The sequence below is a fragment of the Alnus glutinosa genome, chromosome 1 (genome assembly GCF_958979055.1).
Source record: "Alnus glutinosa chromosome 1, dhAlnGlut1.1, whole genome shotgun sequence".
In the NCBI taxonomy this organism is placed as follows: Eukaryota; Viridiplantae; Streptophyta; class Magnoliopsida; order Fagales; family Betulaceae; genus Alnus; species Alnus glutinosa.
In genome coordinates this window covers 16,235,240-16,248,963 of record NC_084886.1, presented here as the reverse complement: position 1 = coordinate 16,248,963, position 13,724 = coordinate 16,235,240, and the positions used below count along the sequence as shown (strand labels likewise).

Here is a 13,724-nt window from a genome sequence, read left to right as displayed (position 1 = left end):
AAAAAAAATTAAAAGTTTTAGTTTTTTTTTAAAAAAAAAAAAAAAAAAAAAAAAAATTCTTAAGTTTTAATTTTTGAATATTTTAAGTTTTTAATGTTTATATATTGTTTATTTTAGGGTATTTCTGTCTTTTAACAAGATTCGCCTGATTTAACGAGATTCCCTAACTGTAAGGGTTTTTCATAATAAAATAGTAGTTCAATGTGATGGAGTGTGACATTTATCAGTTCCGGAGGCCAAGTTATAAAGGAGTTGTAGTTATGTGTGCATTTTAATGATATTTCTCTTACTTATCAAAAAAAAAAAAAAGGTTATGTGTGCCCCAAATAAAAACTAATGATTTTAAATAATAAAACTAGCCCAATAATCTACCACCAAAAATATTTTAAAATGCTTTCCTTTATAATGTTAAGTCACTTCGAATGTTCGCCATGCTCGAACGTTTGAAGAAACCCTTGAGCGAACATTCGAAATTCTGCTCGCGAACGATTGAAAATCCCACCACGAACGTTCGATGATGTGATGTATTGTATGTCAAAAGGTACACCCCACGTTTTCTGTATTTACATCGAACGATCAAATTATACGACGAACGTTCACGTAACCCTAAATAGCACACAAACGTTCGAGCCTTGAGTACCGAACATTCGACATGTGGCAAATCAGCTAATTCTTATCCTCTACAATTTTTCCCTTATAAATACCACCCCTACCTACGTATTTCCTTCACCAATTTCCCTCCATGCACCATGTTCACCTCATTTCTTATCTGTAAGAGAGAGAGAGAAAGGAGATTTGAGGATAATTCACTCTCACCAAGGTAACCCTTGATACCTAACTTATCTTTCATGTTGATATTGTATCTATATGAGTTTTGTGTTTTTACAAATTTTAAACACGTAAACTTTATATATTATTTTTGAGGAAAATGTTTTTATAAACAAAGTATAAATTTAGTCTTAATCAGTCACATTAATATGATTTAAAAAATCATTTTTAGGCTATTAAAAGTTTTGATTATGAGTTATTACGATTGGGTAGAGTGTCTTTAAATTTTGTATGCATCCTGGTACTATCAAAAGTTTCATATCCTTGAACAAACGTTCGACATCCGTGGATCGAACAATTGATTCTAAAGTCAGAATGTTCGACGAATGCCATAGTTAATGAATTAAGGATTTTAGTATTAGTTAAGTGCAGTATCAAGAATTTGAGATGTCCAAGCTTGTAGATGAGCAAACAAAGTAAGTAAAATACTTAAAAAACTAATCACACTGTAAGATGTGATCAGTTAGCTGATTGAGCATGATTTACTCTTCTTAATGACATGTCATAAGCTTGTTAAATTCCCATAACATTTTATAACTGTTTCAAGACGAGTATTACCCACTGGAAGAACATCCTTTCACTAGCTTTGGGAATGGACAAGCATCTCGAATTTAAAAAACGGACGAAAACCACATGTATCTTAAGTCTTTCACTCATGAAAGAGAAGGGGCATAACGGGTAGTTTAGGCAAAATATAGCACGTGTGTCCCACATGAGAGGGTTTCTATTAGGATTTAATAGAAAATCCTTACAGATAGTTGAAAGTGAAATTTTTTAAAAAATGAATACTTTAAATTGACACTTTTTAAAGCTATCACTTCCTAAAAAGCATCAATTTAAAGAGAGAGAGAAAGTCTCGTCTTTTTAGAAAGAGAAAGCCCTTTAGTGAATAGTGTTTCTCGCCGAGGGAGGGAGGTTTACGCTTCCCTCCTCCTAGTCTTTTGGTCCTCATAGTTTCCTAGGAGGCTTTTTTGCCCCTTCGTGGTTTTTATCATTAGAGTGTAGGTTTCCTTCTCCTTGCCATTAGGGTAGGGAGTATGTTCCTCTCGGACTTGTCTCCGGTGGAGGTTTTGTCTCCTAACCCTTATGGGTGAGGAGTTTTGTTTTTGCTTTTTCTTTTTTCCTTGTGTTTTAACAGGAAGGCTTCATGTTTTAGTGTTGGTTTCGGGGATCGGCTGTCATTCTTGTGTCTCCAGTGGATTTCTGGATGAGCCACAATAGCATTCATCTTCGTCTTTCCAGCTCTGCGTTTATCCACTGGTTGTCTTAAGACACACGTTTTCTAGCTGTGTTCACTGTCATCATCTAGTCCGGCCACCTCAAGTCGGTGGCTTTGTCGTTCTTTCTTGCCGGCGCGTGGTCTGCACGTGGGGGGATCTTTCTCCTGGAATGGGCGCGTGTGGGTCACGCCATCTTGTCAGGTCATAGTTGGTGGTGGTTGGTGATCGTTGTTTTGCAGCTGGGGAGTCTTACGGGACGGCGCGTGTCCTTCACGCGCCGCCTCCGGTGGCGGTTTGTTTTCCTCCAATGCTTCTGACAATGATGGTGCTTCTTGTTGTTGTATTTGTTTGTGTGTATTCTCTAGTTTTCTTTGTATTTCACAGTGTATCTTTGTAATATACAAATATTTATTGGACTTATTTGTAAAGTGAGGCTTTAAAGGGTGTTCATGTAATATTTGTTATACTGTTTAAGCAGCTGCTTTGTCAGATTTGTTTCTGATTGTAGATGTAGGGGTGACTTGTATCCCTTATCTGTCTTTGTAATGCCTTAAAAAAAAAAAATTGATACTTTTTAAAATTTAAAAATATAATTGCAAAAATAATAAAATATGGGGATGGCCCCGTTTGAAACCCCTTACCCCTCCCTCCCCTTTCCTTATTTTCACTTATCCCACAAAACATAAACTTTAAAATATTCTTAACTTTTTTTCACTTTTTATATCACATCAATATTTTTTTATTATTTTTTAAATAAAAAAATCACTACAATACAAATTTATTTATTATTTATTTTATTTATTTTTCATTTTTTTATATGAATTATTTCAACTTTATACCACATCAATCTTATTTTTTAATCATTTAAAAAAAAAATTATAAGAGGAAGGATAAGCTTTTCAAACGGGGCGATGGTAAATAAAGTTCTTAATAAAAATTGATTACATAGATTATTGAGACATGACGTTTTGGATGTATGGCTATTTTTTAAGTGACGCTAAAGTAACGGAGCAAAGCGCCATCTTTACTCGCACCGTGACTCCAAACCCAGAAGCCTAACGGCGGAGTGCCACTTAAGCGCCAAGGAAGACAGACTCTCTTGTAGCAACACCTGTCACGATATAACTACACATTCTCTTATCCAATAGAGACTGACCGTTACGCGGGCATTATCCTACCGTTGCGAAAACAAGGCGCGCATTTAAAGCCTTACCAAATCACCAAAAAAAATGAAAAGATAACAAACAGAAAATGGCGGTCTGTTCTTCACTCTCAGTTCTATCTGCCAATTCAGCCCCAAGAGTCATTTCCAATCCCTTAGAAACTAGGGTTAGTTTTTTGAACCTCCCCAAAACCCTATCTCCTATGCCCTCCAAATTGTGTGGAAACCAGTGGAAGAATCGCAGGCTCACGAAGTTAAACCGTGCTGGACTTTCTCAGATTGAGCCCGATCTCAACGAAGACCCGGTTGACCGTTGGGCCACCAACAGTGTTTCCCCTGTACTCTCTCTCTCTCTCTCTCTCTCTCTCTCTCTCTCTCTCTCTTTGTGCCACTTACTACGTTAATATTTGTGTGTCCGACTTTTTGTGGTGCACTTTGGTGTTTCAGGACGATTTCAAGTACGGGGAGTATGATGGGCACCACACGTACCACGAAGGCGAAGAAAAAGGTATTTTTGCTCGCTTTTCTTTGTTTACAGGGGCTTGGAATTTGAATGTTGAACTGGTGGTGATATATAGTGTCTTTGGGGTCATGAAAATTCGGCGTTAGACAAATTTTTGAGGATTTATTTTCATGTTGGTATGGAATTAAAGCTCCAATTTGTGTCTACTATTACGTTTCTTGGGTTCTAGGAAATTGGATCACGATGTGGGGTGTTTGTTAAGGTTAATATTACAATATATGAAGATTAGGCTGCATGCTTATCATGTTTACCACGTGCTTGATTGAAGAAGCAAGCATGTTTACCACGTGATTAATTGAGCTGGCACATTCTGTTTCTGTTGTTAGTTTTGATTATCAGATTAGATAGTTTAGATGAGATTTTTTCTCTTGTAATTGAGCAGTATATATATATCTAAAAACTCTTGTATCTTTTTCATTACGTCAATACAATTGGAAATCCTTTCCACAAGTTTTCTCTCGCTTTCTCTCAACTACATTCTAGTTTCTGTTAGTTAAGAAACCTTGCTATTGATGGTAAATGTTAGGGGGTCCAGTTTTGGTCCTAGAGGAAAACTAAATTGCAAGAAGAAAACAAAGTTCAAATGGTTTGAATGACTAGTAATTGTAGGCTCTCTCTTTTACGCACATCTGCTAAAAAGCATTAAATTGCGTTCTTGTTTTTTGCTGCACCTATCTGCATTACAAAATACACCATTAACCAATACTTAATTATCATTTTTTTAATAAAAATGACAGAGGAAAAAAAAAAAAGAGGAAAGGAAACCAGTACGTTATTAATGCATTTTTACAAATATTATGAATGTGGGAAGTTTTTGTTTTTCTTATCCTTTTTTGTTTTGGTGAATTGTTAGTTTCAGTATTCCCGAAGCTCAGGCCACATTACTTGTTTTCAGAGTGAGTTTAATTTAATTTTACGTGTAATTTGGGGAGTGGGGTAGCAGGTGAAGACAGTGTTCAAGCTCGTTAGAGACTTGAACCTAGACATACGGTACAAACAACCAACAGACTTTCGTCTTGGTCCCATATAAAACTGCTTCATGTAAGTGTTGCCAAACCATCAATTCAGTCACTATAAGCTAGAAGGCATTTTTTTTAAGAGAAGTCATGACCTCTCTGTTAGTGAGACTAGCTCACAATTTCTCGTTTTGAAGATTAAAATCCTTGCTTTCTGATTGTTTTGAGCAGGGGCTTTAGCAACCCCCCCCCGGGGCAAATGCTAAAAAACCTGTACAAATTCTTTTAAAATTAACTTTTTACCCCCACAAAAGTGTTTTTTTAGTTTTGCTCCCCACAAAATTCTAGTTCCACCCCTGGTTTTGAGTCTACTTATGCTGATTAGATTTGACTGGAATCTTGACTCAGGAACTTTTTGGGGACTACTAGCAGAAGAGATTGCAGGTGTAGGACCTCCTACGGGTTTTCAGGGTATAAATGAGTGCCATTGACCTTTGACAATTTACTAACTTAAAATTAATGATACTAAAGATCTTCTGGGTTGATTTTCTTGGCAGGGTTTATTTCATGGCTCTTCCTCCCAGCAATTGCTGCTGGGATGTTCTTCCAAGTCCCGGTAGTAAAAAAGTCCATATTTAACATTAAATATCAGATCATTCAAGCCAATTTACTGTATGACCAAAATGGTCTAAGTTTGTCACGATTGCGAAGTCATTCTCTCATTGCTTGTCTTTCAGATGGTGTACTTGTTCATAGGAGCAGGCTTGTTTACAATAGTATTTACCATAATTGAGCTGGATAAGCCAGATCAACCTCACAACTTCGAACCTCAAATATACAATATGGAGAGAGGAGCTCGTGACAAGTTGATAGCTGACTACAATACCATGAGCATATGGGACTTCAATGAGAAATATGGGGACCTCTGGGATTTCACTGTGATAAAGGATGACATAACAAAGAGATAGTTTTCCCCTTAGCATATGGCGTCATGAGAGTAACCAATTCATGTATGAAAGGTATTTTCCCCAGGTTTTTCAGTGACTTTTCTTATACTTCGTATATCTTCCACTTTCTTATGTTTATGCAGCAAATGAATCCATCTTAAGTATTCGTTATTCTAAAAGCAAGCATTAGCATTTAAATGATATATGATTACATCAAATCTAGCCATTATAGCCTTGATTTGTTTAATTTTCTAGAAATTATGATGAAAGAGAAGAATAGATTGTAAATTCTTTCCTTAGTTGGTACTAGGCTTTGTAGAGTCAAGCTGGTGAAATCTTCTAGAAATTTCAAACAATTAAAAATTCAAGTAATGCTGTACTTTTTTTTGGTGAATTTTGCAATTGCATAGCTAATAATCATATCATATAGCCTCCCAGAATTTGTGGACAGGACCAACTATAACCATATTGGATGTCTTTTTGAACTGTGAATTGTTCAAGAAATCATGGTAACTAATGCAGTATCAGGATCATATGCATCTTCAAATTGGATGCTTTTTAAGTTCAATAGGATTATGAGTTTTTTTTTTTTGTGTGTGTTTTTGTTTCTAAAGTTTGTTTATGCTAAACTGCAATGTGCAGTTTGATGAGATTATACATGATTAAAGGTTGTATTTACAATGTGAAACTGTTGGAAGAGCCTGGCTTATCCAACCCCTCCCAACAAAAAAGTAAAAATAAAAAAGACAGTTTGGAAACAATCAATTCAAGCTCTTTGCCTTCATAAGTATGTATATGAGGCTTCTATTAATTGATAAACAATCCAGTCTTTAAATCCCAACTAGCATTTTAAAATTCTTCTTTTGAGTTGTTTGATTTAATCATTCAACACCTGATTGTTCATCAAACTTGCCTCACTTAGTTTCTTATGTATACTTATTTTTTTGATAAGTAATGATAGTTTTATTGAAAGCGTAAGGCGCCCCTACGTACACTAGAAGTATACAACAGGAAACACCTAACTAGAAAGCGAAAAAGAAGCAAGAAATTCAGCAAAGCTGATAGATAAAGGGTACAAATAAGCCATCGACCAGACATACAAGGTATGGAGAAATAACTCTAGCACCTCCTCTAGGGAGCTCTCTAGATTCTCAAAATACCTAAGGTTTCTCTCTCTCCAAATACACCAAAAAAGGCAAATAGGCACCATCTTCCATGTAGTAGCGCTCCCAGATCTCCCAGACTTCCACCAACAAGCAACTAAGTCAAGCACACTCCTAGGCATGACCCACGAAATACCAAAGCGGGAGAAAATGTTGTTCCAAAGAGAAGAGGCTAGATCGCAATGCAGAAGGATATGGTCCACTGATTCCCCATCCCGCTTGCAAAGACAGCATCTATCCACAATAATAATGTGCCTCTTCCTAAGATTGTCCACGGTAAGAATTCTGCCTAGAGTTGCAGACCAAGTGAAGAAGGCTGCCCTCGGGGGAGCCTGAGACCGCCACACACACTTCCATGGGAACCACGTACCTCCAGAACCCATCATAGAACCAAAATATGACTTCACCCCGAACACACCTTTCTTGGACGGGACCCATTTGAGACAATCATCCCTCTCAAAGTTCACCTTGGTAGCGCCCAGCACCTGGAAGAAAGAGGCAAAAACATCGACTTCCCAATCATGAGCCTCTCTAACAACGCTCACGTTCCATTGAATGGACCCACCCAAACTCTCCAAATTATCAGCCACTGACGCATCCTTCACCCGAGCAATGCCAAAGAGATCAGGAAACACTTCTTTCAGAATCGAATCTCCACACCACAAGTCATGTCAAAATCTAATCCTGCTCCCATCCCCCACCTCGAATCTAAGGAGTTTGGAGAAATTCTCCCATCCTTTCCTTATAAACTTCCACAACCCTACTCCAAACGCCCCAGCCACCTCTCGGGAGCACCACCCACCCCACAAACTTCCATATTTGGAATCCACCGCGACTCTCCACCAAGCATCTCTATCCATGCCAAAACGCCATAACCATTTACCTAGCAATGCTCGATTGAACTGAACCAACTTCCTAATGCCCAGCCCCCCCTTCGAAATAGGAGTACAAACCTTCTCCCAACTCACCAAATGGTATTTAAAATCTTCACCCATTCCACCCCAAAGAAAATCGCGTTGCAACTTCTCAATGTGAGAAGCAACACTCACCGGTATAGGGAACAAAGACATGTAGTACGTAGGTAAGTTAGAGAGCGTACTCTTGATAAGGGTCACTCTCCCTCCCTTAGAGAGGTATAACCTTTTCCAACTAGCCAACCGTTTTTCAACCTTCTCAATAACTCCATCCCAGATACGAATAGACTTGTAAGGAGCCCCCAATGGAAGACCCAGATACATCACAGGCAAATGAGCAACTTCACACTCTAAAATCTCGGCTAACCTTCCCACATGAGCGACATTCCCCACTGGAATAATGCTGGATTTGGCCAAGTTAACCTTAAGACCCGATACAGCCTCAAATAAGAGCAAGAGACCTCGCAAAGACCGAATCTTTGAGGAGCTTGCATCATAGAAAATCAATGTATCATCAGCGAACAAAAGGTGGGAAAAAGAAGCTTCCCCCACTCTGAAACCATCCAACACACCCCCACTCACTGCCACAGTAATCATCTGACTCAGCGCCTCCATAACAAACACAAACAACAGGGGAGACAAAGGGTCTCCTTGCCTAAGGCCTCGCGAGCTGCTGAAAAAGCCATATGGTGAGCCATTAACTAGCACCGAAAACTTTGCAGAAGAAATGCACCGAGCTATCCACGAACACCACTTACCCCCAAAGCCGCATCTCCTCAACATATACAACAGAAAATCCCAATTGACGTGATCATAAGCTTTTTCTAAATCCATTTTGCAAATGACTCCCGGCTCCCTTGATTTAATACGACTATCAAGGCATTCATTCGCAATAAGGATTGGATCAAGAATCTGCCTCCCTTTGATGAAAGCACTCTGGGATTTGGAGATAACCTTGTCCAAAACCGTCTTCAATCTGTTGGCCAATACTTTAGCAATAATCTTGTAGATACCTCCTACAAGGCTTATAGGCCGGAAATCTTTGAGAGACAAGGCTCCTGGAGTCTTAGGAATAAGAGAAATAAAAGAAGCATTCAAACTCTTCTCAAAAACTTCTCTAGCATGAAACTCAGAAAAAACCTCCATAATTTCCAATCGCACCACCTCCCAACAAGCTTGGAAAAAAGCCATTGTGAAGCCATCCGGACCCGGCGCTTTGTCGCCATTCAAAGCAAACACTACCTTTCTAACTTCCTCCTCCTCAAAGTCTCTCTCCAACCACCTAGCTTCTGACTCTAAAATGGCATCAAAGGAAAGATCATCCAACCGAGGCCTCCAACTGTGCTTCTCAGAGAAGAGATCTTGATAGAACTGAACCACATGCTCCCCTATCTCTGCCGGATTAGAAGAAATGGAATCTCCAATCAATAAGGAATCAATAGAATTATACCTCCTGTTTGAGTTGGCTATAGAATGGAAGAATTTTGTGCATTTATCTCCTTCTTTCAACCACTTCACCTTGGACTTTTGCCTCCAACAGACCTCCTCCAACAGTAAGCATCTCTCTAACTCACTGACAATCTCCAGCTTCTTTTGAATTTCCTCCTCAACCAAAGCCCTACTACCTTCCACTGTCTCAACCGCCTGAAGCTCCTCAAGAAGCTTTCTCTTGTTCCTCTCCACATTACCAAAGACCTCTACATTCCAAGTCTTCAAATTCGATTTGAGGGCCTTTAGTTTACAAGCAAGCACAAAGCTAGGAGAGCCATGAAAAGAGAAGGAATCCCACCATTGTTTCACTAACCCCACAAAACCATCCACCTTGAGCCACATATTCTCAAACTTGAACGGCCTCCTACTTGCAGAAGAGTGAGCACAATCGAGGAGAATAGGAAAATGGTCAGAGAAAAGGCGGGGAAGCCTCTTTTGAGACGCCTCAGGAAACCTTTCTTCCCAAGCAGGAGAGACAAGAAAACGATCAATTCTGGACCAAACAGGAGGATCGCAGGAAATCGACCACGTAAAAGAACCTCCAACGAGCGGAAAATCCATAAGGCCCTGGTCAGAGATAAAATCACAAAAGTCCCTCATGGCAGACACTCTACCATCTCCAGATCTTTCGCTAGGGAACCTAGTAATATTGAAATCTCCCCCTATACACCAAGGCAAACTCCACCAACTCATGATCCCAGCCAGCTCCTCCCAAAGACCCCTCCGATCAACCCTGCAATTCGGACCATACACGCCCACAAAACCCCAGTCAAAGTGATCATCAACATTCCTGAAAGAAACTGCAAGTGTGAAGCTCCCCACGCACATATCCACCTTTTTCACCACCCTCTTATCCCACATGATAAGGATACCCCCTGACGCCCCTCTAGCATCCAACCAACACCAATCCACATAATTACACCCCCAGAGACTACGCACAAATTTCCTAGTAGGATTCTTAACTTTTGTTTCTTGGAGGCAAACAAGATCCACCTTCCAATCTCTGAGCAAATTACAAATCCTTAAGCGTTTACTCCTATTATTCAGCCCCCTTACGTTCCAAGAAAGAATCTTCGGCTTCATGGCACTACTAGCCCCCTCGCCCTCCTCTTGCCGCTAATCAATCCGGAACCTTTAGCATCATAGTTAATAGAGCTCTCCAAATTCTTAATCTCCCTCTTACCTTTCGTGCGTCCTTTACCCAAGCGACGCTCCTCTTTCCTCTCCTCTTCTATACAAGTAAGGAAAGCTAACAATTGCAATTTATGTCCCACGTACGTCATCCCAACAATGGGGTAGATTTCGTTAGCACTCTGCATCACCCAATCCGAGTACCCCAAGCCACCCAAGTCTAGAGAGTAGGCATTGAGAGGAGAAAACACATCACCAGCCCCTCCCCCCTCCTTGAACTCCACCCAACCAGCACCCCCTGGAGTAAAGCTGCTAGAGGCCTCACCCACCACTCCAACCTGCAGACCAGGGGACACCGAGTCCACCACTGGCCCCCCCAACCCCTCACAACCTTCCCCTCCAGCACTGCCAAGGCATGGAACCATCTCCATATCCACCGTTTCATGCCCACACACATCCCCTGTCAACTCCCGAGACACACTCAGCAAATTCACACTCCTCAGCTGCGAAAATGTCGAGTCCTTCACCTTCACCAGACCACCCTCTAGACACAAGACAGGGACATTGGATTGTATACTTACTGTTCATCAGAGCATCTTGTGGCATTGGATTGCTGCCTAGGAGGTTGATAGTTCATTAGTCTCAAGGAGTCCTGGTTTTATATCAGTGACAGTCCTTGGGGACTATCATAGTCTTCTCCTCCACCCCAAAGAAAAAAGATGCAGATGTGTCTTTTGATCTTCATATCTCTCTTGTCCAGATTCACACTTCTTACCTACATCAGTATCTCTAGTTGTCATTTTATTCTTGTAGTTAGTTATAAATGCCTGAAGTGTGTAGGAGGGCATTTATACTGGGTATAAAACCTTGTCCTGCTACCACCAACCTGTGAGCTCTCAATTAGCATCCCTTCCATGGGCTGATCTTGGTTTTCCTCAAGGCAGTGAAGCCCTAGTGTGTCTACTATCAAATAAGGGGTCACATTTATTTCAGGGTAGCATTGTCAGCCTGCTCCTCAAAGACTTCTTGAGTGTGTCATAATTGCCTCTATTAGATGTGATTGCTCACTCTAATGGGACACAGCTACTAGCATTAACATGGTAATGCATTAGACTCGCGCCGCTTAGCTTGTGTAAACTGGCACATTTTTTCCCTAATTAAGGTAGGTTGTTAAAACGTGGTATAAATCTGGTTTTTTATTTTAATGTTTTTGGGCTAAAGCTATCAATATGGTTGAAACTGCCCTTTCTGTTTTATTTCTGTTTCTTTATTTTCTTACAATCTGTCTCTGAAACCATGACTATCTAAAATTTGTATTTTTGTATGTAAATCATGTTTTTGACAATCTTGGTATGATGGCATGGCTTGAAAGTGGTGTATGAGTGATGGTGGTGGAATGGCTATCACAGAGGTTGCACGTGGCAGCACTGGTAATATTGGAGATCACTGGGACTAGTTTCATTTGCCAGCTGGGAGAGAGGAGGTGGTAGGGGTGGCCGGGTGGGTATACATTAGGCTTTTATAGTTACCATTTCCAGTTAATTATGCACCATGGAATATTACCAGTCAGTTGAATAGCTTTATGAGGAGGGCAACATTGTTTAGATGCCCTGAGCTGGCTTGATGATTCTCTCTTTACATACTAATATATACCATGTCTTCTGAATTCTGCTCTTTTTCATATTGCAACAATATCTCTTCTCGATGTTCATTGTAATTTTCATGGTTTGTGTTGTTTATTCAAGGGCTTCAGCAAACTATGTGTAGGCCTTTGAGTAACAGCGCGGTGAAAGAGCAACAGAGGTTCTCATGATTGATATTATCTTTTGGGGGTAATCACCTTTTTTTCCTATGAACTATCACCTTCTATCAACATGCCTCAATAAACTGACAATTAGACCAAAATAGAATATTCAATTACCATGTTTACAGGTTTTCCCTCCTTCCGTTGGTCAAAGGCGTTATTTTGGAGGGTAAACCCATCAAGTGCGCCTCACATGCCTTTTTATTATCTTTTCTTCCTATTTTGCCCACATGCTCTATTTTGATAAAGTTGTCAATTTGGATCTTCTAAAGCTTATTTCAAGAAATGACTATTCTTTTTCCGATGGAACTTACATAGTTGGTTTTGGAAAAGATGTTTTTTGCCGTTTCTGAAGATTTACTCTCATCCCTGGTTTAGAGATTGTGGAGTTTGTGTCATGATTAGAGAAGGTGCGATATCAATGAAGCTTATTATCTAATTCTGTCACTTTGGAGAAGACTAAGTAAAGGAGAAAAGTCAGGAACCACGGCAAGTGGAGATATGTTAAAGAATTTTTTGGTGCCAAAAGTCATGAGGATCAGATAACTTGATTAGAAAAATTCACCTTCTCACGTCATTAAATGTGAAATTACCTTCCAATCACTACTTGGATTCTAGAAGTTGGACTTTATGACTGAATTGTGAGATAACCAAAGCTTGGTTCTTTGTAATTTCATGTCCATGTCGAATGTCAGATTTGCTTGTCTTACCCTTACGTAGAGACTAACTGAAATTCGTGGTCATATTTGTCGTGTAGGCGATTTAGATTGGAAAAAATGGTTATCAGACAACCGTGTGGAATGCGTAAATTAGAAATGGGCCTGTCGTCGGGTGCATTTGTTCAGACTAATGGGCGAGGACTACAGACTTTTTAAGGGTGACAATTCGTGTTCATGTGTTGGATTCGAATAGTGTTGAAATAGGAGTGTTAGACCATATAAGTTAATATATTAATAAGATGTATTTAATTAAATTCTTAGACACATCAATTTTAACTGGTTAATTTCGTGTTAGGTTTATTTTGAGTTTGCAAGTCGTGTAAAAAATTATCAGCATGAAGTCTGTCACGTGTTGGGTTTGGGTTGTATTTATGTATATAAGTATAAGAATGTGTAGGTCAATTTTAATTCGATTCATTTAATTAAACGAATACTATTTAATCTTAATTCACCGAATTTATCACTATTTAATCTTAATCCACTGAATTTATATTGAATTTCTAAGTTGTGCTAAAAATTGTTAATTCTAAATATAGCTCGGTTTCACATGTGTGGGCCCAAATGATTGCTGCCAATGACCCATGAGTCAAGGTCCTTTAAACTCTTAATATCAAAGGTCATGGTATTTTATGGTTCAAAAGACGAGCTACGGACAAGATTACAGCCATTCGTATGACCTCTCGGTTCAAAATTTCTAGTCCTAGGATTACCTTGCCGGCCGCATGCTGCAAAGGACCTGCTTGTAAAAAATATATTTAACAATAATAATAATAATAATAAAAAAAATAAATCTTAAAGGAACTTTATTTATTTATTTATTTATTGGATAGGGGAAGGAGAAATAGGATGAAATCACACACATCGAA

The 13,724-nt window shown here is 39.3% G+C and overlaps 1 protein-coding gene across 2 annotated transcripts; it reads left to right on the top strand.

The window, feature by feature from the left end:
• The first annotated feature begins 3,268 nt into the window (after positions 1-3,268).
• Positions 3,269-12,150, top strand: LOC133874649 (photosynthetic NDH subunit of subcomplex B 5, chloroplastic). Of its 2 annotated transcripts, none has more exons than XM_062312533.1 (6): positions 3,269-3,548; positions 3,658-3,718; positions 5,098-5,160; positions 5,247-5,305; positions 5,427-5,708; positions 11,745-12,150. In XM_062312533.1, the coding sequence occupies exons 1-5, from the start codon at positions 3,300-3,302 to the stop codon at positions 5,655-5,657; spliced, it is 663 nt and encodes a 220-aa protein (XP_062168517.1). In that variant the 5' UTR covers positions 3,269-3,299; the 3' UTR covers positions 5,658-5,708; positions 11,745-12,150. The 2 variants fall into 2 exon arrangements, with proteins under 2 accessions (XP_062168517.1, XP_062168510.1); XM_062312526.1 differs by having other exon boundaries at positions 11,708-12,150.
• The last annotated feature ends 1,574 nt before the right edge of the window (positions 12,151-13,724 follow it).